The 23,767-nt window shown below is 30.8% G+C and overlaps 4 protein-coding genes across 4 annotated transcripts; 3 read left to right on the forward strand and 1 right to left on the reverse strand.

Moving 5' to 3' along the window:
• The first annotated feature begins 692 nt into the window (after positions 1-692).
• Positions 693-10,663, forward strand: LOC125068855 (ATP-binding cassette sub-family B member 10, mitochondrial-like). Its single transcript, XM_047678194.1, has 10 exons — positions 693-1,108; positions 1,449-1,655; positions 2,790-2,992; positions 3,336-3,470; positions 3,631-3,777; positions 4,165-4,396; positions 5,618-5,895; positions 6,584-6,667; positions 7,268-7,429; positions 9,489-10,663. Exons 1-10 carry the CDS (start codon positions 742-744, stop codon positions 9,786-9,788), a joined length of 2,115 nt encoding a protein of 704 aa, XP_047534150.1. The 5' UTR covers positions 693-741; the 3' UTR covers positions 9,789-10,663.
• Positions 10,664-11,084: 421 nt separating this feature from the next.
• LOC125068720 (probable 4-coumarate--CoA ligase 1) lies at positions 11,085-18,122 on the forward strand. Its single transcript, XM_047678014.1, has 9 exons — positions 11,085-11,404; positions 12,476-12,686; positions 13,634-13,780; positions 14,242-14,442; positions 14,607-14,715; positions 15,684-15,910; positions 16,284-16,462; positions 16,849-17,004; positions 17,635-18,122. The coding sequence occupies exons 1-9, from the start codon at positions 11,141-11,143 to the stop codon at positions 17,917-17,919; spliced, it is 1,779 nt and encodes a 592-aa protein (XP_047533970.1). The 5' UTR covers positions 11,085-11,140; the 3' UTR covers positions 17,920-18,122.
• Positions 18,123-19,042: 920 nt separating this feature from the next.
• On the reverse strand, positions 19,043-20,872 carry LOC125068646 (serine/threonine-protein phosphatase 4 regulatory subunit 2-like). Its single transcript, XM_047677903.1, has one exon. The coding sequence runs from the start codon at positions 20,790-20,792 to the stop codon at positions 19,386-19,388; it is 1,407 nt and encodes a 468-aa protein (XP_047533859.1). The 5' UTR covers positions 20,793-20,872; the 3' UTR covers positions 19,043-19,385.
• A 636-nt stretch (positions 20,873-21,508) lies between these two features.
• Positions 21,509-22,890, forward strand: LOC125068792 (uncharacterized monothiol glutaredoxin ycf64-like). The gene is made up of 2 exons (XM_047678107.1): positions 21,509-21,882; positions 22,559-22,890. Exons 1-2 carry the CDS (start codon positions 21,627-21,629, stop codon positions 22,741-22,743), a joined length of 441 nt encoding a protein of 146 aa, XP_047534063.1. The 5' UTR covers positions 21,509-21,626; the 3' UTR covers positions 22,744-22,890.
• The last annotated feature ends 877 nt before the right edge of the window (positions 22,891-23,767 follow it).

Genomic DNA, 23,767 nt, shown 5'->3' on the forward strand with positions numbered 1-23,767 from the left:
GATCTGTTCGATAGGAGATAGTTTTCTTCGAGGTACGACAAGAGTTTGTTATTCAAAACACTTTCCCAACTTTTGTAAAGTATAGAGGTGATTGTTATGGGTTGTACATGGGTAATCTTACATGCCTTAGGGACTTGAACGGATTTAAGAGAGACACGGTACAAGCGTGTTGGAACAAGAATCAAATCATGTGCATAGCTCCTCAGGACTATTGACTATCCCGTCAGGGCCCTTATTCACATTCAAAATGCAGATTATTTTTTGAACCTGTCTTTGTCAGTGATCACTGATCAGTCGTTAATAAGTTAGCCTTTTCTGTTGCCGTTAAGGCCAGGCGATGAAGGACAGAAGTTCATCTCTTCTAACTTGGACAGGGACCAAAATGCTTTACTACTTGAGAACTTTCTTGTAGGACTTGGCAGCAGACTTTTATTGTATAATCTGCGTTCAGCTAGTTTTGAATTGTTACCATAAATTACATTTCCATGTAATTGTTCGATACAATATAAGTCATAAGAATAAAAATATTAAACATCAATGAATATAAATAACATTGTACATTTCAGAATTTAATATTCAACATCAACAGCTTTGATCGCCTCAGATAGTACAACACTCGATACTTGACACATACGTCAACTGTCAAATATGAAAGCCAATATTTTATTGTATTGTGAGATGTCAATGTGATGACAGTTACGTTTTATTTTTCTTTTGACTGGAAGTTTTAAATTTAATAAAATGTTGCAAAGATTTATTTGTAAAAATTTGTGTAGTAAATTATGTAGCAGACAGAGAAATATATTATTTAATTTAACACTTCAAGGCCATTCCTGTAAACAATGCGGATTTAAGTTATATTCTAGTCACAAAGTTCAAGCATTACGAAATAATAATGAAAGAAGTTTATTACACGGGAATAATAGATTTTTACTAAAGTTAAGATACTACACTAGCCAGGTGGACACTCAAAAGAAAAATGGACGCGTCGAAACCATCAAAGATAATACGGAGATAGCGACCTCAAAAAAGATTAATGTAAAGTTAAAACCATCCGAGTTAAAAAGACTTTTATCTTTGGCAGAGCCAGAAAAATGGACCCTTACTGGTAAGTGTTCTTTTTAATAGGAATACATTTTTCTAACAACTTTAAATAATTATAAAGCTTCATAGAATCACGAAGTACAATATAATAATAAAACTTTATTTATAGATTACAATCAACTTTGTGAAACATTGTATTTTTCTCTGTTAACTTGTATAAAATCTTTAGCAGTCTTTTAATATTTTTGACAACCTTCATTTGTTATAATTAGTAATGCCATTACATTACAAATAGTTGTTTATTTTTTAATTTATTTTTAGATTATTTTTTTATAGTCCCAATAAATGAAACAATACCTGAGTATTATTTAAAAATAAATAGTTGAATTTAATTTTCTTTTCAGGTGCTATTGGTTTATTATTTATATCATCTAGTGTTACAATGGCTGTGCCATTCTCATTAGGTATGGTGCTGGATATAATATACAGTGGCACAAATGATCTAGTGACTGCTAGAGAAAAGCTCGATGAATTATGCTTGGTGCTTTGTGGAGTTTTTCTTGTTGGCGGCCTTTGCAACTTCGGCCGAGTGTACTTGATGTCAATATCTGGTAAAATATGGTATAATTGTCATACAATACATAAGAGATATTAGTTTTAATTCATTAAACATGATTTTATTATTTTTAATTGTTGATGTAATAGATGTTTGAACCCTCTAAAAAATCTAGAATCAGAACATATAATTTGTTTATACATTAATGAATTTTGACAAAATTATTCCATGATGTCTTTATTTAAGTAAGATAAGCAGCATTGATTCAATGAATACCTACTATGTAACAGTTATCTGTTATACCTTACAAAAGGTTAATTATCTTTAGTAATTTGCATCATTAATAAAAAAAATGCAAAACATACCTAAACAGTTTGCATAAATATAATATTCACTAAAATAATTATCAGAAAAAAGTGGTAACACATTATATAATATACTTAAAGTATATTGTATTCTATCTATCTAAATTTATATAATTTCTTAAATTTTTTGTTTGATAATTTGTGGAAAAGTAGTTTATTTTAATAAAACCAATGACATTATATAATAAATTTTTTTTTACTGAGAAAAAAGACTTAAACTTATACGATATGGCTTGCAAAGGTGAAAAAATTGTAAATATGTTTACAATTTTTTTATATGAATGAATGACCATAATAAAATAATATTTTTATTTAATATTAGTACAAAAATATTAATAAACATTTTAATGTGCTTAGTAATAAAACAGTTCATGATTATTATTCACGAAATTTAACTTAAACTATACCAATATTGCAAAATTTATGTGTAACTTATGGTTTTTTTAATGCTATAAATTTTACTAAGGATTATTATTTTACTTTTGAAATATGCACTTTTATTAACTTGTTAAACAATCACTAAGATTTGTGTTATTTATAAATATTATTTAACATTGAGTTAGCTAGTGTATTTTGCGTGAATATCAAATAATTTATTCTAGGTCATTAGAAAATTCCACCATCAATGAATAGACAAACAGACACATATCTATTTAAACGGATATATGTATATAAGAAAATATTAAATAAAAATAAACAAGACCACAAAGTCTAACGTAAATGATTAGTAAATTAAAAGTATCTATCAACACACTCTATCGAATCACTATTATTAATCAGTTGTATATTTAGAATTCGAAACCCTAAAAGACGTAATATTTCAGGGCAAAGAATGACGCAGTCACTTCGAAAAAAAGTATTCTCGTCAATTATGCGGCAAGAGCCAGCGTGGTTTGGTAGAACATCAACTGGCGAGCTTGTGAATAGATTATCAGCAGACACACAATTAGTGGGCCGAAATCTTAGTTCAAATGTTAGTGATGGTCTACGGTCGCTCTTCATGGTAGGAGCTGGAACAGGCATGATGGTGAATATGATATGATATTATTTGTGTTATCTATGTAATTAATACAAAAAACGAAATAACAAAACATAAAAAGACCTTTATTTGATAGGATTCGTCATACAGTATAATCAAATAAATATGCATAGAGGTGCCTTAATTATTTTTTTCCTGTATTTAAAGAAATCGGATATACCAAAACGATTCTAATCAAACATTCATATTATTCGGTCGGCCGAAAATCCTGCTTGTAACACAATTATAAAAAACGACTTTGCGTTTTTAATATATCTATTATATAACAAAAAAATTATATATTATAATTATATTGTGAGCAGTTTTCTTATTCATATTGTTTCTTCTTCAGTTCTACATGTCACCATCCCTAGCTTTGATAGGATTATGCGTAGTTCCGCCAGTATCGATGCTTGCTGTTATCTATGGTCGATTCGTTCGAGGCATCACTAGACAGCTTCAAGATGCACTAGCTGAAACCAGCGAGGTAGGTACTAATTATAGCCATGGTATATAGAAATGTTTTTTTTTTAAATTACTATTAAATTAGTTATCCTTGGATATTTTATAAGAATCAAATTTCTTTACCACAGACATACTATAATTATGTAAATCAAAAATTACTTTTAATATTGAAAATGTTACAGCTTGCTGAAGAAAAGATTTCTAACATCAAAACCGTGAAAGCATTTAGCAAAGAAAAGAAAGAATGTGAATCATATGCGCAACGGATTGAAACTTTACTTCAATTGGCCTACAAGGAGTCCTTAGCAGTAGGAAGTTTCTATGGCTTGGTGAGAATATTCTCTTTTAGTAATATTTCTTCTAATCAATACAGTACAGTATTTGTTTAATCTACTTTTATTGTTATCTGCACTCTATAGGACATATTTAAGAAACAAGATGAGTCAAATTTATGTCTTTTTTTTATTAATACAAAGAATATTGGGTGTATTCTAAGCAAATTTCATATTTGCTTAGAGTATACCCAATATTTATTATAATGCAATCTTCAAAATAATGCAGTTAAACTAAAATGTACGACCGTAATAGTTATAATCTGGACTTTACTAGTTGATCATGTTAAAATTTAAAATGATAACAATTTACAAAATTTAATAATCTATTAAGTAGAAGGTTTTTTTTAAATAAAAATATTTTAACTAACTTTATATTTACAGACGGGTTTATCAGGCAACACTATAATAATCTTGGTGCTTTACTATGGTGGTGGTATGGTGGCGACAGAACAGATGACCGTTGGAAACCTCACATCTTTTCTACTATACGCTGCATATGTTGGCATAAGTATTGGTGGACTCAGTAGTTTTTATACTGAATTGAATAAGGGTATGGGTGCTGCTACGAGGCTCTGGGAAATAATGGATAGGGAACCAAAAATATCAACATCAGGTGATTTACAATTATTAAATTCATATTAATATATTTAATTAATTTAGATTAGAGTGGGTAACAGACACGACTCGGCACTAATAACCCAAAAATAAAGTATTTTATCTAAATGAAGACGTATTATCTCTGCTAAGTGTGTAGTAGTTTTATAACGTTTACGTTATTCCAATCATAAGAGAAGAAAAGCTAAATAAATAATATTTGACAGCAAATTGAAGCGATATCATTGGTCCAGAGCTTGATTAATTTATGATATTCACAATGGATTTGCGAATTAATAGCGTTTTGAACGTCGACGAAACTGTTATCGAAATTTCGGAAATAAAATTAGATTGAAAATAAGTAATAAGGTGCATATAATAGTATTGTATTAGAAATAAAGATATGTTAATCATAAACGCTTAGTAGTACACAACATAGCTGAGTTATTAGCAAATGTTATGATATACGTAAATCTAAGTTTTGTTTACCTTTATTTCTACTCCCATTGGAATAGGCTGTTTTTTGGTCAATATTGTGAAACGCTAGAAGGCGGGTCACCAAAAGTTATATAGTAACCGTCGCCTATAGATTCATCATAAAAATAAATGTATTTGGCTTGTTGCTCACATAAATTTGAACCCGAGTGATTTCGACCCATCCTCGTCGACACTCATTGTGCTTCGCCCACTAATATATGCAGATACTCAAATTTATTTATTAATTATTTTTACATAATAAATATTATACTTTATTAATATTAAGAACGCTTATTCCAAATGCCGCTTTTCAGTTTCTGTAATTTTTAAGCTTGTGTGCATGTAACTGCGTATGCGTGTATAATCATAACTGCTATGGTCAAGCCAATCGATATTTAGCGTCGTGATGCTATTACATTATTTATTCCGTATATATTATCTATGGATTTGTCATTGTCGATGTCGATTGTCACTCATAGTAACCGTAAAATTTACGGTGTTTATGATTTCTTGATTTTATTATCAAATATCGCCGTAAAAACTTATAGTCCAACTTTTGTATAGTACGCAAATTCTACAAAAAAAATAACCTACCCTTTAAAAGCACTGGTGGTCTAATTTTAAATGGTAATCAATCAAAAAAGGTTTTTCTAAAAAAAGTATTGTACTCACAACTCACATTATATCAGTATGAATTTTAAAAGACAATAACTGCTATTTGTTATATAACTATTATATATATAATTTATTTTTCTGGTTTTAGGAGGCTTAAGACCAAAAGAAAGACCGAAAGGGGAACTAATATTAGAAAATATAAATTTTTCTTACGCTGGAGCTCCTTTGATTAAGGGTCTCACTTTACATCTGTTACCTGGAAAGAACGTTGCTCTAGTTGGAAGATCTGGCTGTGGCAAGAGTACAATAGCATCTCTTATATTAAGGCTGTATGATCCTGATAGTGGGAGGGTACTGTTGGATGGAGTAGATATAAGGCACTTGGATCCAGTTTGGTTAAGAAGTCACATAGGATTTGTTAGTCAGGTTAATATAACTAATAATAAAACGTTCATCTAATTTATTACATTAATAAGCAGCAGCTAAGTTATATTTATTTATTCTTTTAATTAATTAAATTAAATTAAAAAAAAATAATAATGAATTATTTATCGTCACGTAGTACTGTACATTTTTTTTTCGTTACAATAAAATAGATAAGCAAACCTTTACAGAATTTTATGAATAAGCTTTTCGAATTTTATTATTTTAGTACTTTTGCGACTGCTCCTTCGTCCGTGTATGTATGTGTGTGTGTGTGTAATGTCTGTACACTTAACAATGTGTACGTAAAATTTTATAATGATCGGTTTAGCTGTTAATACGTTCAGGCGTAACAAATAAACAAATTCATTTTGCATTCATATATGTGTATAATATTATACGTATACTTCTACGTTACATGGCATCTGCTATTGGCGTTATTTTCTATTGTAGCATGTTTATAGCAATTAGCATTTTTTACTCAATATAAATATGCCAGATGGACCATATTGACGTTGGATTTATGTGACTGTTTCTTAAAAATGCCGTTAACGTCTATGATTAAAAGTAAATTTTTAAATCATTCCACGTTATAATGCATCCTTGATGTTCAAAATAATACAGTCGATATCGTGCCGTGTCGCGATACTTTGTCGAACAGTCATATTAATGGATTTTTTATTTCTTGCAGGAACCAGTTCTTTTTAGTGGCAGTATAAAAGAAAACATATTATACGGTGCTCTCGATGATTGCGAAACTTCGGAAGAAGGAAAGGTGAGATAATTATATTTAAAAAGTTTTTGATAGTGTTTAAGAAATTGGGACCAAACTACATACACGATACGATGTCGCATAGCATTACGTTGTGACGTATCGCTGTGTCGCATTGCTGATGAAGATGTTTCGATTATTAACATATGCTATGTAAAACTTATCCGTAACACATTTCATTGTAAACAGTGATGTCCACTACTTATAGATACTCCCCCCCCCCCTAACGACTCTCCAATTTCCCCTAAATAGGGCTAAATGTTGATTGAAAACCCATTAATTTTTCTATTAAACCTAACCCTGTTTGAGAGGAAGGATCCAATATAAGTTTAAGCTATTTGAAATCAAACAAGTTTTATTATTTCTTAACTTTTCTTCCCTCTAATTTAGTTTTTCTTAACATTCATATGCATAACTTTTTTGCTTCTTCCTCATATTCTTCTCATACAATATTTTTAGTTTTTTATACTATTCTTTTGTTAAAAAAATTTTTCCCCAAAAAATCCCCCTCAATAAATGAGCCCCCTAAAACCTCCAAGTTGGCATCGCTCATTGTAAACGCTGTGGATTACGAAGAGTCAGTAAAGTGAGTGTGCGACCCAGGAGGCGCCGTGGCTGGTGGCGGCGCGCGCGGCGCAGCTGCAGGAGGTGGCGGGCGGCGCGGGCGCGGGCGCGGCGGGCTGGCGGCGCCAGGTGGGCGCGCGCGGCTCGCAGCTCAGCGGCGGGCAGAAGCAGCGCGTCGCCATCGCGCGCGCCATCGTCAAGGTGACCGCAGCTAGTTACGGCTCTAGATGTTTTGCTTCCTGATTCGAATAGATCGCATCACTTATGAAAGTTAACTTATATTTAAAATAAGTGTTTGCTGACATGCTGTTGCTCTAAAGTATCTCCTAGACCGTTGGTTAATTCTAATCAGAATGATATAAATTGGTCAGGCGAAAGTATTTTTATATTCTATATAAAAATAATTAAAATTTAAATTCGTTATTTTCTCTTATTCAAAGATAAGATTGTTGTTGGAGAACAAAAAAACAAATATGCTGCAAAATAATATATATAAAATTAGTATTTCATTAAATAATCAAACAGATTTAATTTTTTTAAATTATTATTTTTAAATAACGAACGTGTTTCATTTATTGTAATTAATAATAATTGTTCAATAGAAAATATGCATTACTAGGTACAATTATTCATAAATGATTAATTGGTTGAACGCAGTGAAGCATGATATACAAGGTAACTTAATTACAAGCAATCTAAGTATTGTGAGCTATATTAAATAGTAAATTGTACGTGTAATTTTTTCTATGGGACAAAGTACAAGTAGTCCAAGACATAACATTGTACAGTTTACGTTACGATGAACTAAGATTTTATCTTCATTAGACAGGTCAAGGATATTACGGAACGGTGATAAATAGAAGTGTGTCGGTACATATATATGATAATTATTGTTTATATTATATAAATATTTGAACTACTAATTTATTAATGACGAATGTCCGTCAACTCATGAATCATTTTAATTGTTTTGTTAAATGAACTATTTTTTATATTTAAGTATTTTTATAGTTGTATACGTATATAATCAATCTCTAAGTCTATGGTCAACGTTAATTAAAAATAAATAGCAATAACACTAAGCTCATCTCTATATTTGAGCAGTATTGTGCCCTTATTAAGTTCGATACGTATTCATGAAATTTTACATTAACGAAACGCATTAAACCGTGAAACGTCGTGTCTTTGCCTTGTTGCTACATGGTGGTAATTGTAAAATTATTTAAAACTTGTGTACCAATTTTTAATCCTATGATGTTAATCGCTTAAATGTAATCATTTAACAAACAAAACGATCTGCACGAACTTAGATAATGCACTGTGATAAAGTTCTCGACAAGCATGGAAAACTCGCATAAGCATAATGAAAGTCGTTTATGGAACCCATTATGCCGCTAAACCTTTGCTTTATATTGGAGTTTCATATAATTCTGCTGTAATGTCACCACACAACTGAGACATATAGTGTTTCGAGTATTGAACAAGATAAATTTCAGGCTAATTCAATATCAAGAGATGGGGCTTTTATGCTAAGTGGTCACCAACCCTTTAAACATTAACAATTCCTTACATCGCCAATGCGATGTTATGTCCTTCACCCTTCAAACTGGAACATGTCAATATTTATATTGCTGTTTGGTGGTAGAATGAGAGCAGTTTTGTCATTATATTTAATTGACCCTTACCAATTAAATATAATGATAGAAGGCCATTTTTGAATTTAAACAAACACAATTCTTTACATACAAATACAATGATAAAAACAAAGCATGTATGAACTCAAGAAGTAAAGATAAAATTATTTGTTCCGAAATCAGATTTTTCCTAGAACTGGATAATCGATTCAATAATACAATCCCACCGATAAATTTACATTTACCAATATATCAATTTAAATCTCATGCTATACGATATCAATAAATAATGCGTATTCTTGATTCTGTACAAGTACAATAATAGTTTTTAATATAAAGCTTGGATTTGGTGTATATAATTTAAATTTTATTTCTTTGGATTATAATGTGTCAAAATAATAACAAATTGATTTTAAGGGGTTTTTAATTTTTTCAAATATGTCTATCATATCATATTACCAACTATAATGGCTAATATGAAAAATGGTCGTAATTTTTTTTTTATATATAATTTACAAAGAATTAGTTGTTCGAATTGGGTAAGAATACGTCAAAAAAATCACATAATAATGTTCATTGAGCGCACAAAATAATGTAACATTTTTTGTATATTTTTTTTCTTACAGAATCCAAAAATCCTCATACTCGACGAAGCTACCTCAGCATTAGATACATATTCAGAGTATTTAGTTGATAAAGCGCTCAAGGAAATCAGTAGAGATAGAACAGTACTAACTATAGCGCACAGACTGAGCACCATACAATCAGCTGACGAAGTAGCCGTTATAGGAGACGGCGTTATCGTCGAAAAGGGAACTTATACCGAATTGATGGCAAAATCAGACGGTTACTTCAAAGAACTTATAAATCACCAAGCATTTATAAATTCTCAGCCTAAAAATACAACAGATGTACAAAACAGCTAATATAAAACGAAACGAATTATTTTCGGTATAGGACCTCTTTTACTAATATACATCGAAATATTTTTGTACATATGTTATATTATTATGACTATTTAAAATTGTTTTTGTGCAATTTCATAGAGATCCTTAAATGAAATATTGTAAAGAGTTATGATTGCTTAGGACCGCATAAGCATTATTTGTTATGGGAATTGCTTCATCATAGGCGCTTTGACATAGATTGGTAAACCACAAGTCGTAACTTGAATTTTGTTTTTAAATTTTATGTTTTATGCAAGATCAATTTTTTAATTTATTTTTGACTGGATGACTTTAATATTAATTGTTATATTTAACATTCGTTATGGGTTGTAACTTTCATACGAAATGTATAAAAATAATTGTAAACTATTACAGATTCTACTTGTTGTTAAAAGAGTAAATGTATTTATTTACACTAAAATAATTTATATGAAATAAAAAAAAAAGCTATCTTAACTGACACGAGATATTTAAAATTGAACTTTTTTTAAATTAAATTTTTTATTGGTTTTCAATAATTTATAAAATGATAATCACTCAGACAGAGATAGAATGATACAATTCTTGCTGCCTTTGATAATTTAGATTTATTATGCGCAGTAGCAGAATGCACTGTTTGATTATCTAAATTAGTTGATGAAACAATGATTGCAATCAAAGATGAACTTTAGAGTTTTGTCTCGAAGAATTGTATTATACCTTGAAAAATAATTGTCGATGTAAATTTATATTAAAAAAAAATGTTCAAAGCGAACGGATATGTATGGAAAGTTTATTATGTATAAATTAAAGTGATGGCGGGCAATGGAATATGTATATTTAGAGGAATAAAAATGGTTGTTGATATTATAGTATATTTTGAGTTTTCTTAATTTTTCCTATAATTTTTTTTTAATTTGACTTGAGTAAAATTTATGTTTTATATGACCATTTTATATTACTAAAATACACTAGGTATTTTTAATTATGTAAGTATATGGATGTATCACTAGTATAAACTGCTATTGAAATTGAAATTGAAAAATAATTAATTTAAAGTAAGTCACCATTGTTCTAAGATTCGTATCAAAATTTGGTAACCAAATTGTTACATCTCACAGTAAACTAAATTAATTCATTAAACATTTGTCACGATGTCAAAAGTGTCACAGAACAATGCAACTTTATAAGAATTAAGAACACGAAATAACGGATACATGGCATGTTTTTTCTTAGGATTAAAAAGTGGACCTTGCCCTGTGACGGTCGTGGCAAACGCGCCAAAACATTAGTAGAGTTGCGATGAACATTTACGCGCTAACGTTTCGCGGGAAAACATTCCGAACGGAAGTATGTCTCATTTGAAAATTCTACGCGGGAATTTAGCGCGCCAAATTCTAAACAGTTTATATCCTAATACAGAATGCAAAAAAAATAACGCATATCAAATTGTTTCGGTTGTTCGAAATTTAAATCGTAATTTAGCGACTAAAACCGCAACAGTATTAGAGCAAAATGTGTTAAGTTCGCCGTGGGGTGAAATCACCCATGGAAAAGAAACACTGACAGAACATGTTTTTAAGGATATTGAATTATGGTCAGATGCTCCTTGCGTGGTAAGTCTTGCATGTTTTTTTTTATTTAATTGACCCTTATAATGTATTAATATACTGATCTCGGTTTTTTAGAACTATTTTTAATTTCTGGTTTGTGTTCTATTATTAATTGGTACAAAACTAGGTCGTTAAGAAAAGTCCTCAACTGTAATCAGTTTTATTAAACATTTGTTTTCATGATTGTTTCGAGTACAAAGTTCAAACAAGATCTATAAACACACGGATGCAGTCTCGGGCGATGATAGGAGAATATAAATAGAAACTGAAGGTTGAGGCTACCTGAAGATAGTTTGGCACCAAAATTTAAACCGATTTTTTTTTAAAGAAAATTATATTGTAATTTATTGAAATACAACTTATAAAAACCTGCGTGATACGCTTAATTAAATGTACCTTGATTATACCGAAATATCGATAAGAATATTTTATCATTGCAGTGTGAAGAAACATTATAATAGAGTATGTAGTTTTGTTGATATTTATTAGTGCAATTAACGATAAGATAAAATATTCTGTAAGATAATTAACAAACAGTTTAAAGAGTAAATGTTTGAATTACTAGCATGAACGATTAGGTCGCGAAGCTAACAAATATAATTTAAATTATTAGATATTTGATTCTAATAAAAATGTAAATTCATAACAATATATAATAGCTAATTCATATAAATATTTTAATTAAACTATTCGAAATAATGATTCAATTGAAAAAAAACATCGCTTAAGTGGTCGAATGTTTACTCTCATAAAAAAATGTATATATATTAAAGCATTTTTATTCATTCGTTTTTTTTTCTGCACGTAATTTAAAAAATATATATATCATAAATATTTAGTTATAAAAAATAATTTGGCCTTAAGGGCGTTGCAATATGCATATCGGCATTTCATTTTGTGACCTATTAATAAATAATAGATGATGCTCTGGAGTGGCGTCAAATTTCAACAATCCAGTCTCGTGCCAAATAATTTAAAGAGTACGTGAAGGTACTCAATCGGTTCGTCAATGTTTATTTATTTAAACTTTAACGTTGCAACAATTTTATTACATTATATTTTTATTTTTTTAAGACATGCGGTGCAACAGGGCGTTCCTACGATTATGGAATGATGCGTATGATGGTGGAACGCTGCGCCTGTGCCCTTGCTGGGCATTTAAAAATGGCGCCGGGTGAGAGGATTGGCCTCATTTTGCCAAATCTGCCGGAGTTTGTGGTTCTCATACATGGAGCTATGAGAGCTGGATTAGTTGTTACTTTCGCTAATCCTTTATATACAGCAGGTTAGCTAAACACAATGACCATTTCAATGGGGAACGGACATCATGATCAATTAAATAGTAATTTTATAGAGTCGGCTTAATAAAACCTTCCTAATTCGATTCTACCTCATTAATTATTGGTTATATTGCCATGCTTTTTTCTAAGGTGGATTTTTATTAAGGCGTACCTCTTCCAAATATAATATGCATTACACATATAGAGACTCTTAAATAGCTGAAATCGTTTAGTTAAACTATTGAATATAATTCAATGTTAAATTAATATTATATCCCCCTGACCAATATCTGTAACGGAGGCCATACGTAACGAATACTAATCGACTATGCAGGGCACATTAAATTTATAATGCGACTGGTATAGTCACAACGGCACTGTCCGATTCTCTTATTGTTTGAGTTTTTTCGAAGCTGAAACCTCATGATATGTAACAAATCATGTTAGCTAGATCAACGAGAGAGTTTCATAAATAAGTATAAAAATTTAGGTACTTACAAAGGCATACTGATCGTACAATATGTAAGTATATGTATGTATAATAAATATACCTACTTATACTTACTTTATTTTATTATTGCATAGGTAGGCAAAACCGGCAAATGGGCCCTATGATGGTAATTGGTCACCTCTGCCCATAGACATTGGCCCCTTAAGAGATTTTAACTACTCCTTACAACGCTAATGCATCACCAACCTTGGGAGTTGAGATGTTATGTACCTATAATACCTTACTTACTCTTCAAGCCAAAACCCAACAATTCTAAGTACATATTTCTGTTTCATATACTCATCATATATATGTATGATGAGTTGGTTGTACCTACATAGAAGGGTTTGCGCAAAGCCGAAATACAATACTAAATCATTCGGTATATTAAATTATCTCTCAAGCCTAAGGGTTTCGTATTTTTTCAAATATTTCTGCATATTTAATAAAGTATATTTGTAGATGAGGTGCGACGCCAATTCTCTGACTGCAACGTAAAGGCGATCGCAACAATTGAGATGTTCATGCCGGTAGCTCAGGAAGTCAGCAAGTCACTCAAAGACTACAAGGGAACCATCTGGGTTGGAGGCGACGATGATACTGCTAAAGGTAAAGCACTTATGTGTTTGTTGACATAACTAATGAAAGATAATATGAATTATGTTCTACTCTACAAACCGATGGTAATTCTAATTTTAACTAGTCATTTAAAATTAATATTCAAGTGCTTCTGAGATGTGTATTTTCAAGTTGATGTTTAGCAATATGATATCTTGGTGTAAAAGATGCATTTTGTTATTTTACTATCAAAGTTCCAAACATATGATTTTATTGTATGTACATTTTATTATATTTACTATTTCTATACGAACAGAGAGACAGATATACTTAGTATAAACACGAGAAAACAATTTTGTGAAATTAAATTATATAATAAATCGCGCAAATATATACTCTTAATTGTTCTAATTAATAAAAAAGTAGTTAAATACATACGTGTTTTAAAAACATGTAGTAACATAATTTATAGGTGTAATATCTTTGTATGGCGTTTTTGATCTATGTTTAAGGCATACATGGTCTTCGGTCACTCCTAATGGCTGACTACGATGCGGACCTCCCCACTTTAAACTGCGACGATGTCTGCTTAATTCCTTACTCCAGTGGCACAACTGGCTTACCTAAAGGAGTTATGTTGACACATAAGAATTTAGTGTCGAATTTGAAACAAGTTCAAGCTCCTAAGATGATGAAATACGAAGGAGAAAAGGGTACGAATTTTAAAAATATAAAATATTTGGAGACGCCAACAGTCAGATAATAATTATTAGCTGTATATTTTTGTCTTTGGTGATTAGACAATTAGATATTTAGAGGTAAATTGATTGTTTTGCTTTTTATATATTATATAAATAAATAATTGTCCCCATTTTAGGTAAAGGTGATGTTGTTCTAACTGTACCGCCGTTTTTCCATATCTACGGGTTTAATGGAATTCTGAACTATAATCTAGTCTTAGGATACCATATCGTGTCCATACCAAAGTAAGTTTAATGTTAAGGCTAGTATTAGACATTAGATAAAAATAACACAATGATAATAATATAATATAATAATAATAATGTTAAGAATATATCAAATAATTAAAAAGTCGTAAAATTGTTTATGTCCAAAATCATTGTCTTTGACTTTTTCAGGTCAGTATATTTGATAAAACGATGTTAGGCTATGGTATGAGTAGAGTATATGCCGGAGTACTATGCTATAATAATTACTATAAAGTGAATAAACAACATACATAAAACTTTGCATGGGAATAAATAATTTGGGGCTGACATTCTTAAGAAATTGACTAGAACAATATGTGTTTGACATATACCCTTAAGAAAAGTAATAATCATTGTATGATAATAAAATGAAATCCATCGATAAAGGTTATTATACAATAAAATAATATAAAGATGGTAAAAATGCGTAGATATTTTGTTGATTTACGTAAATAATACGTATATTTTATTGTACATTGCTGAGTATGTTCATGGGCGCAGCATTATTTTTAGAGAGCTGCGCCTGCATCCACAAGTTATATTAAAAGCTAATAAAATAATATTACATAACAGTGCATTCATAGTTTTAAGTAGGTATAAAAAAAAATATTGACGGAAACTCGAATCATTCAATGATTAAAGGCTCGTGGATAAGCAGTCTGTGCATGCTTATTTTTATCACAGTACTGTACAGTACATCATTCTAATACGTACTTTAATACTAAAAAATGTACTTCTTAATCTCTTTCGGTCTTCTTTCTTCCGTGGCTGGGTTGCAAGTGCACCCGTTGCAGCCGGCGAGCAAGACCGTGTATTTTATTTGACAAAAAAGTATATATAACTTTGTTCCTTAACTGTTCCTCATATTATGATCTCATATTCTGTAGATGACGATAGAGATAGATAAACGCGAAGATTCAATACTGCTTTTAAGAGCTAACTTGAATAAAATATTTTTATTCTAGATTCACTCCAGACGACTACATCAAATGTTTAGTCGAATACCAGCCGACGACGCTCTTCGTAGTACCATCTCTACTGGCCTTCCTAGCCACACACCCTATGGTTAAGAAAGAACATTTGCAATCAGTAGAGACTATAATGGTCGGTGCTGCTCCCACAACCGACAGTATGTTGGAAAAGTTTTTGCTCAAATGCGAGAAAACCAAGGATCAAATAAAGCTGCTTCAAGGTAAATGTTCGTCGACGTCACAATGGTTCTATAGGGTTATTGGTAATTCGATATATTCCCGTTATGAGTAATCTGTCCAAGTAATTTGCATTTGGCGATAATTATTTGTTATGGTGGTAGTACCCATGTAAGTGGCGAGTCACGTTACGTCAAAATGTTAAATATGTCTCCGATAGATAGTTGTTGCTGATTCGTGTACATCATTCGAATCATTTTATGAAGTCACGAACATCTGTGGCGCGTTTAATGGTCACCTCTTATTATGAACATTTAAATTGAATTTTAAATAAGTAATAGTACAGTTACACACAATATAGTTTATAAATGATACGTTCATCATACAAATAGTCAAATATCAAAATTGCAATTCCAGGGTACGGCATGACGGAGAGTTCGCCCGTGACGCTGATGACGCCGTACGAGTACCCGTACAACAAGATCGGCTCGGTGGGGCAGCTCGTGCTGTCGACGCAGGCGCGCGTGCTGTCGCTCACGTCGGGCGAGGCGCTCGGCCCGCACCAGTCCGGCGAGCTGCTGCTGCGCGGCCCGCAGGTCTGTACTCTACTCCCGCTCACAACAGCCTCCATACCAGTAAAAGCCGCCCAGTGCTGCTCTACTGGTTGCAAATGCTCCTTCTTAACCAAAGAGTGCGGCCAGTTGAAATGTTATCGATGAATCTACATTGAATCTAGAATTGAAATACACAAGTTAGCTCTTATAAGCATTTTTGAATCGTCATCGTTAGCACCGGCTGTTACAGTGTCAAACGAAGGATGGAACACGAATCCCTTAAAATTGTCACCCTGGTGTTGCCTCCAAGTGACATAATTATTAAAAGCTAATTCATTACAGATTTTTTACTAATATTCTATAGTTGTAACTTTGAGTTATACCCCAAAAAAACAGGGTCTCATAAAATTTTCATGTTAATGTTGCAGATCATGAAAGGTTATTGGAATAATGAAAAGGCAACCAAGGAAACTGTAGACAGCGAAGGATGGCTGCACACTGGTGACGTAGCCTACTACGACGACGACCACTACTTCTACATCGTTGACCGCACCAAGGAACTGATTAAAGTCAAGGGTAATCAGGTAAGTAAAGATAATGTAGTATTCCAAAAGTATATAATAATTAAAAAGAACAGGTACGAGGTAATAGAGTACAAGCTATGTATATATATATTAGGGATGCATCCGATACCGATACCGATATACCGGCGATACAGCAGGTTTTCCGATATATCGGTATCGGCGATATTTTTCTGGACGATACTGTTTAAATGACATGTTTTAAAAAAAGTAATGTAAACGCGCCTCTTTTTTGTCATTTTCGTCGCAAACGAGAGATAATACTTTGTTTTTAAAACAAAAATTTGATTAACGTTTTTTTAGTTACTAACTCATATTAATGAACCATAATTACCAATGTTTACGTTTCATTCCAATACTGTTACGTTTTATTTTAATATATATTTTTTAAATAAAAACAATCAACATGTCTACTTACATTTATTTCACCTTTATTTAAATTCGATAAGTGTATCGGTATCGTATCGGCAAAAAGGCGTATCAATGCATCTCTGATATTATATATATATAAGTATTTTCTTTTTTTTCTGTCAAGGAAAAGATTTGGATATACATATGTTATTCCAGGTTAATGTTTCCTTAACGAGTGTTGATGAATGAACTTATGTATTGAAATATAATATCAAATTTCAGGTATCACCAACCGAAATAGAAAGTGTGGTCATGGAAATGCCTGAAGTTGCCGATGTAGCAGTAGTTGGCATACCTGATTCACTTGCAGGGGAAGTCCCGAAAGCGTTTGTCGTCCTGAAACCGGACCAAAAACTTACAGAAAAACAAGTATACGATCTTGTTGCTCAAAAACTAACTAGGTACAAGCATCTTGAAGGAGGTGTTGTATTCGTAGATGCAATTCCACGCAACGTAGCTGGAAAAATCATGCGTAATGAACTTAAAGTATTAGGAAAGAAGAAATAAATCTAATAACACAATCAATTAGATAGTATAATTATTAATGTAAATATGTAGTAGTAATTGTATTCCATCAGTAGTGCCACAGTGTGATTGTATCTTGTAAATGCGTGGATAAATGTAGTTAGGTTGAATTCTTAAATACATTTTAATGTATATAGAATATTAGGTAAGTACTTACTTATTTATGTAGATATCATAAAATTATTCAAGTATAAATTGTACCGATTAAATGATTTTAATAAAACATTAAACTATTTTTTTAAAGGATTTATTTCGTACCTATTCTAATATTTCTATTTTTTTTTATTATTTACTAACACCGCAAGTGTACTTTCTTGTTTTAATACCTTTACCGACCTTGTACTTTCGTTCATCAGAAAAAGTTGATTAAAAGTATTTCTAAATTTAAAAAACGAATGGATGATAAAAAAGTGTATATAATACCTAAATAAAAATACCTAAGCAGTATAATAATAACAAGCTTCATGTAATTGCTCCAGGGCTGGCAAAGCATTACTTAATTATTAAAAAAATATATATTTTTTATAAAATCTTTTCTGCTATATCCCATTTCACGCAATCACTCTCGATTTCTCTGCGTGAAAAGGGACCGAATATGTAACAGGAATCTGGGGAGAGCAGCGTATTTCATTTCACCAATGAACGCGCGTTGGTAGAGTTGGCTGTCAAATGTCATAGACAATCAATTATTATATACTCATAAAGCTAATGTTTATTGACAGTATTCATGAGCTGAAGTCCATGCTATTATTTAGAAAAATAAAATATAATGACCAGTGGCATCTTTAATAATTCAAAATAATTAGGAGTGGAATACTTAATAAAATGAAAAAATTAAAGCGAATAATAAACACCCCGAGCATACTCTTTGAACATTACACATATATGATAAAATAAATTCCGTGTAAAAGAAAAGCACTAATACTATTACTAATAATTGCCAATAATCATTGGCGAAAACTTTAACGACATTAATTTGTCACAATATTGTATATCCCTTTACAATTAAATAATCTGAATTAAAACTACAGACCTATAGATGGACGCATTGCAAATGATGTTCTGATTGATTATAATAATATACATGAAAAATAAAAATAAAAACATTACTTTTAAAGTTTTATTGTAAAACATTAGGATTAGAATAAATGGAACCATAACCTCATTAATAAGATTATAGTACCACTAGTTATTAATTTTACTATTAAAAAGATTTTTGTTTAGTAATACAAAATTTTAAATTAAATTATATGAAAATCTTAGGTACTAATATCGTCACAAATTATTCAAAGGGGAATACACAATCAGTCATTAACACAGATACACAACTGATTAATCAATGGCTGGCTCTATCTGTTGGCCTCTAGATTGTTCATTGATGATATCTATCAAATGTTTTTAGACAAAATTGGACAGTTGTGGTTTTCTAGACATTATTTATTAAACTACTAACTCTCTGCATTTGTTTCCGTTGCTACAATTTCAGTTTCCTCTTTTTCTTTCTCAATAATATTTTCTTTTTTTTCTAATTCTTCAGTTTTATTTTCAACAACCACAGATACTTTGGGTAATTCCGATTGCACATCAGAAATTGAATAGTTTTCAGATTCTATCTTATGTGTTTGTTCCTTTTCTTCAATTGATGGAGTATTTGAATTTGAAATTTCTGTTGCATTTGTTTCAATGTTTTCTGAATTTTCAATTTTTTTATTTGATTGAGATTCATCTTGAACATCAATATGTTCCTCTGTTTTGGGAGAATTACTGTTCCCATCTGTATTGTCACTCGAGGAGCTCTCTTCACTAGATGATAATTCTGTAGTATTTTTAGACTCAACAGCTTTAGTAGAATCTGAGCTACTTTCATCAGCTGGTATATCAGTTATTTCAGTTGGAGCAATACTCTCCTTTTGTGTATCTGGTTCAACATTCTTAGTTAAATTTGATTCTTCACATAGTTTTTGTTCCGTAGTTTCAGCATCATCAACCTTGATTTCAGGAATGATAACTGGTTCCAAAACATCACCTTTCATTTCTACATCCATTTTTGTTTCAGGTGATTCTTCAGAGCTATTGTTATTTTTTACATCTTCACTAGTTGATGGTATCTGGGAGGCAGTTTCTTTAGGTTTTTGTTCAGGGTCTTCTATATTTTCAGTAATGTTTAATTCAGGTGGAGTAACTGATTCATATTGAGTAACAGCTTTATCTTGTGTGAGGGAAGTTTCTTGCTTGGCATGCAATCGTGCTTCTATGTCATCAACTGAAATATGAGCATCGGATGATCCTGGCTGAGGTTCTGAGGTCTGCTTAGCAGGATTATCTTTCCACGACATGTCTTCCATTTCAACATCAACATTATATTCTGAGTTGTTATCTGATCCATTAACTATTGCCTCCATTGGTTCGCCATTTTCTGGTTCTGGAAGACGCTGAAAACCCGGTTCTCTTGTACTGACAACTAAAATGTTTTTTTCTATGGCTCTCATAAACTTATCAACTCGGTTATATTGCTTACGGGGATAAGTGAGGAGCTCACAAATCCTTTGTACTGTGAACGGTGCGGAAGTAAACGAGTCCAGTCTCTCCAACAAACTATTTTTCATGATATCATAATTAAAAGGGTCAACATTAGGGTACGGAGGAATATCTATACCTGGTGTGGTGTCGTAGAAATCAGTTATAACATTAAGCAATTTTTCCTTGAACAAGCTCTTCACCAGAGACCATTGATAGACTGGGTCACCGGTACGCGCCACATAAGCTAAGTAATCATTTAGTTCTTGTGGTATTGTTTTTTGTTTACGTTTTGAAAATTCCTCAAGAAAATGAAATATCTCTTCAGCATTATCCATTGTGAATATCGTTAAATGATGACAATAATAATTCTTTATTCCAACACTCAAACAAGCTTTTATTAAAAAATGACAGTTCACACTCAAGTCAAATCTCATTCAAGTCAATTTCATTCCAAACAGATAGTTAATTATTGTAGATAAAATAAAGAACCATGGATTTATTAGAATATTACAAATTCTATTTAGTTTGATATTATACAATTATATATTATGTTTACAATTGAAATTTATGATGAAACAATTTTATAATATGTGTAGTAAAAAATATATACAACAATTATTAAAAAGTGAGTTAAGGAGAGCTAAAGTATTTTAAGCTTTACAGTGTTTGATAAACGACACTGTTTATTTACCAAAAAAATTTAAATGCCAACAAATATAATCACATGCTTTTTATCGTTTATCCAAAAGTTAAGGACTGTGTGAAAGCAGAACCTTGCTACAAGAATATATCCGTGTCTGTCTATAAGCTAATTATTAATACCAACACAAAGAATACAATAATCTATTTCTTAAATTCTCATTTTCCACTATTGATTATTTTCTATTATTATGAGCAATATAATAAACCCTTACTTAATTTATTTTATTTACATTAAGGATTTAAACAAAAATATATACAATCAAAACTTGAAATAGATACTGTACAAATCATGACTGATATTTCTTAAATTCAATATAATTATAATGACAATTTGTCAAAGTGACGTTCACAAGTACGCATTGACATTTAGAAAATATTGAATAAGTTATTCTATAGGTTCTTATTAAAGTTAAATAATAAATTATAAATAAATCTACACGTTAATTACTCGTATTTAAATTTAAATAATGAATTCAATAATAAGAAGAAGCTTTTACCCAATTTATAATAACACATACAAGTTAACTTGTCGCTTATTAGCTGATGCGAAAATTAATGAAAAAATTGATAAAATAGTGAAGGATAATAAAGTAGTAGTTTTTATGAAAGGAGTTCCTGATGCTCCTCGCTGTGGTTTTAGCAACGCTGTTGTGCAAATTATGAGAATGCACGCCGTACCGTATGAAAGTCATGACGTTTTAGCTGATGAAAATCTACGACAAGGTTAGTGCCATAGTGTATTTGATATTTTATTTTTTTATGTTACATTGATATTGTACTATTCTTCTATAGTTCAACCGTTTTTTTTTTCAATTTACTTACCGTTTCTGTAATTCTTAAATACCTTAAAATTCACTGAACTCAAAAAAGAGATACATTCTGTGAGATTAATCACATTGCTGGTTAATAATTATTATCAGATTTATAACGAAATATAAAAGCATTCTAATAAATAACTTCTCCCATGAAAATGTCTGGAAGATTTTGCTCACACTGCTCCTACTACTGAGATAGATTCATATCTGAAAGAACTTTGTCCGAGACATGTAGGTTTCTTCTCGATGTTTTCCTCCACTATTAAGCACATTTTATAAATTATAAACTCTAATTAAGCAATCATTGGTTATGATTCTCACATTCAAACTACCAGGTTATTGATAATATTATCTCAACTCTTATTATCTAACACATTGTAGTTATGTGCAATATCTGTGTGCAAAATAAATAAACTTGGTGTGGACAATTCAGTAGAAAATTGCACATCGGATACATTATGCAAAGCTTAAAATTTACTGTATTATTTTATAATTTCATAGTTTTGAAATTTAAATAGATCTCATAACATAAAAAATATATTTTTAAACACATGTCTGTAATATCCTTTATGTATTTTTTTCAGGCATTAAAGATTATTCAAACTGGCCAACAATTCCTCAAGTATTTATTAATGGAGAATTTGTTGGTGGTTGTGACATAATGCTCCAAATGCATCAGTCGGGGGAACTAGTAGAAGAGTTAAAAAAAGTTGGAATAAAAAGTGCTTTACTGACTGCAGACGAAGCTAAAAAAGAAGAGAACAAGTAGTTTACTCAAAACACTCAATTATTATTACACTGCAATATTAAAGGAACAAATTTAATTTTAATAAACCTATTATGCATAACCTCAATCATGGCTATGTGGGTTATTTAATATTTTTTAAATGTGAAATAAAAAACTGTTAAGCCTTTATAATGTGTTGATTAAATTATTGTTGTATAACATTATCACATGAATATGATAGCTGACAATTTAAAATATTGCATTCAATTTGAATGTCATTATTTTTTTAATTTAAAGCTCTTACTATGCCTCTTTATATTAACAGGGGTTCGCTTAGGAGATGATTGCCAATTGCTATGTTTTTATTTTAGAAACATTAGTATCAGAAATCAGACTGTTTATCCTTGTCTTTCTACTAATTTTGATTTTCATTAGATATAAGAAATTGGCAGGGCAACCTCAGTAGTGAAGACAGTGTGTGAGTAACCTATTGCTGAGTGTGAGTTTGTAGGGTATTAGAGAAGGATAATTTATTTGAATTAGAAATCAAAAATTTTTTTTATGTTGACTGTTACTGGATTGGATGTTGATAACTGAGATTCAAGACAGATAAAAAAACTATTATATTTAACATAATATGAAGTGCTTAATATAAGTTTCCTCCACTATGATTTAAAATTTTTCACTATAATGTTAATTTAATATTGCAATGTACTTACTACTATTCGATCTTTCAACAATTACTGTTTTACCTTGTTCTTGTAGACTAGACATTTATTGTGGTTTATCGCAGAGAAAAAAAGTAACATAAAATGACTTAATGCTTAAATCTCATAAGAACCATTTGCAGATACATATATAAAAATGGTTCCTATATAAAATTTTTGACAAAGAAAATTTGTGACTGCACATCGGCCAGCTATGAACCAATATTCTAAAAATTAGAAAGAAATCATAAAAATAATTAATGAACCCTAAAAACTGAGTTTACCCATTAACTGAAGAGTAAAGTATAGTTATTGTGGAGGTTAATTACTAACCATTTTTAAAAGTGTACAAACAATAC

Source organism: Vanessa atalanta, chromosome 14 (assembly GCF_905147765.1).
Source record: "Vanessa atalanta chromosome 14, ilVanAtal1.2, whole genome shotgun sequence".
In the NCBI taxonomy this organism is placed as follows: Eukaryota; Metazoa; Arthropoda; class Insecta; order Lepidoptera; family Nymphalidae; genus Vanessa; species Vanessa atalanta.

Excerpts from the sequence above, each read along its gene's own strand:
- LOC125068855 (XM_047678194.1), top strand. The coding sequence starts at position 742 with ATGTTGCAAAGATTTATTTGTAAAAATTTGTGTAGTAAATTATGTAGC. Across the intron at positions 1,109-1,448 it reads AGAAAAATGGACCCTTACTG|GTGCTATTGGTTTATTATTT; the intron begins GTAAGTGTTCTT and ends TTTTCTTTTCAG. Across the intron at positions 2,993-3,335 it reads GAGCTGGAACAGGCATGATG|TTCTACATGTCACCATCCCT; the intron begins GTGAATATGATA and ends TTTCTTCTTCAG.
- LOC125068720 (XM_047678014.1), top strand. The coding sequence starts at position 11,141 with ATGTCTCATTTGAAAATTCTACGCGGGAATTTAGCGCGCCAAATTCTA. Across the intron at positions 14,716-15,683 it reads CATATCGTGTCCATACCAAA|ATTCACTCCAGACGACTACA; the intron begins GTAAGTTTAATG and ends TTTTTATTCTAG. Across the intron at positions 15,911-16,283 it reads TCAAATAAAGCTGCTTCAAG|GGTACGGCATGACGGAGAGT; the intron begins GTAAATGTTCGT and ends TTGCAATTCCAG.
- LOC125068646 (XM_047677903.1), bottom strand. The coding sequence starts at position 20,792 with ATGGATAATGCTGAAGAGATATTTCATTTTCTTGAGGAATTTTCAAAA.
- LOC125068792 (XM_047678107.1), top strand. The coding sequence starts at position 21,627 with ATGAATTCAATAATAAGAAGAAGCTTTTACCCAATTTATAATAACACA. Across the intron at positions 21,883-22,558 it reads TGATGAAAATCTACGACAAG|GCATTAAAGATTATTCAAAC; the intron begins GTTAGTGCCATA and ends TATTTTTTTCAG.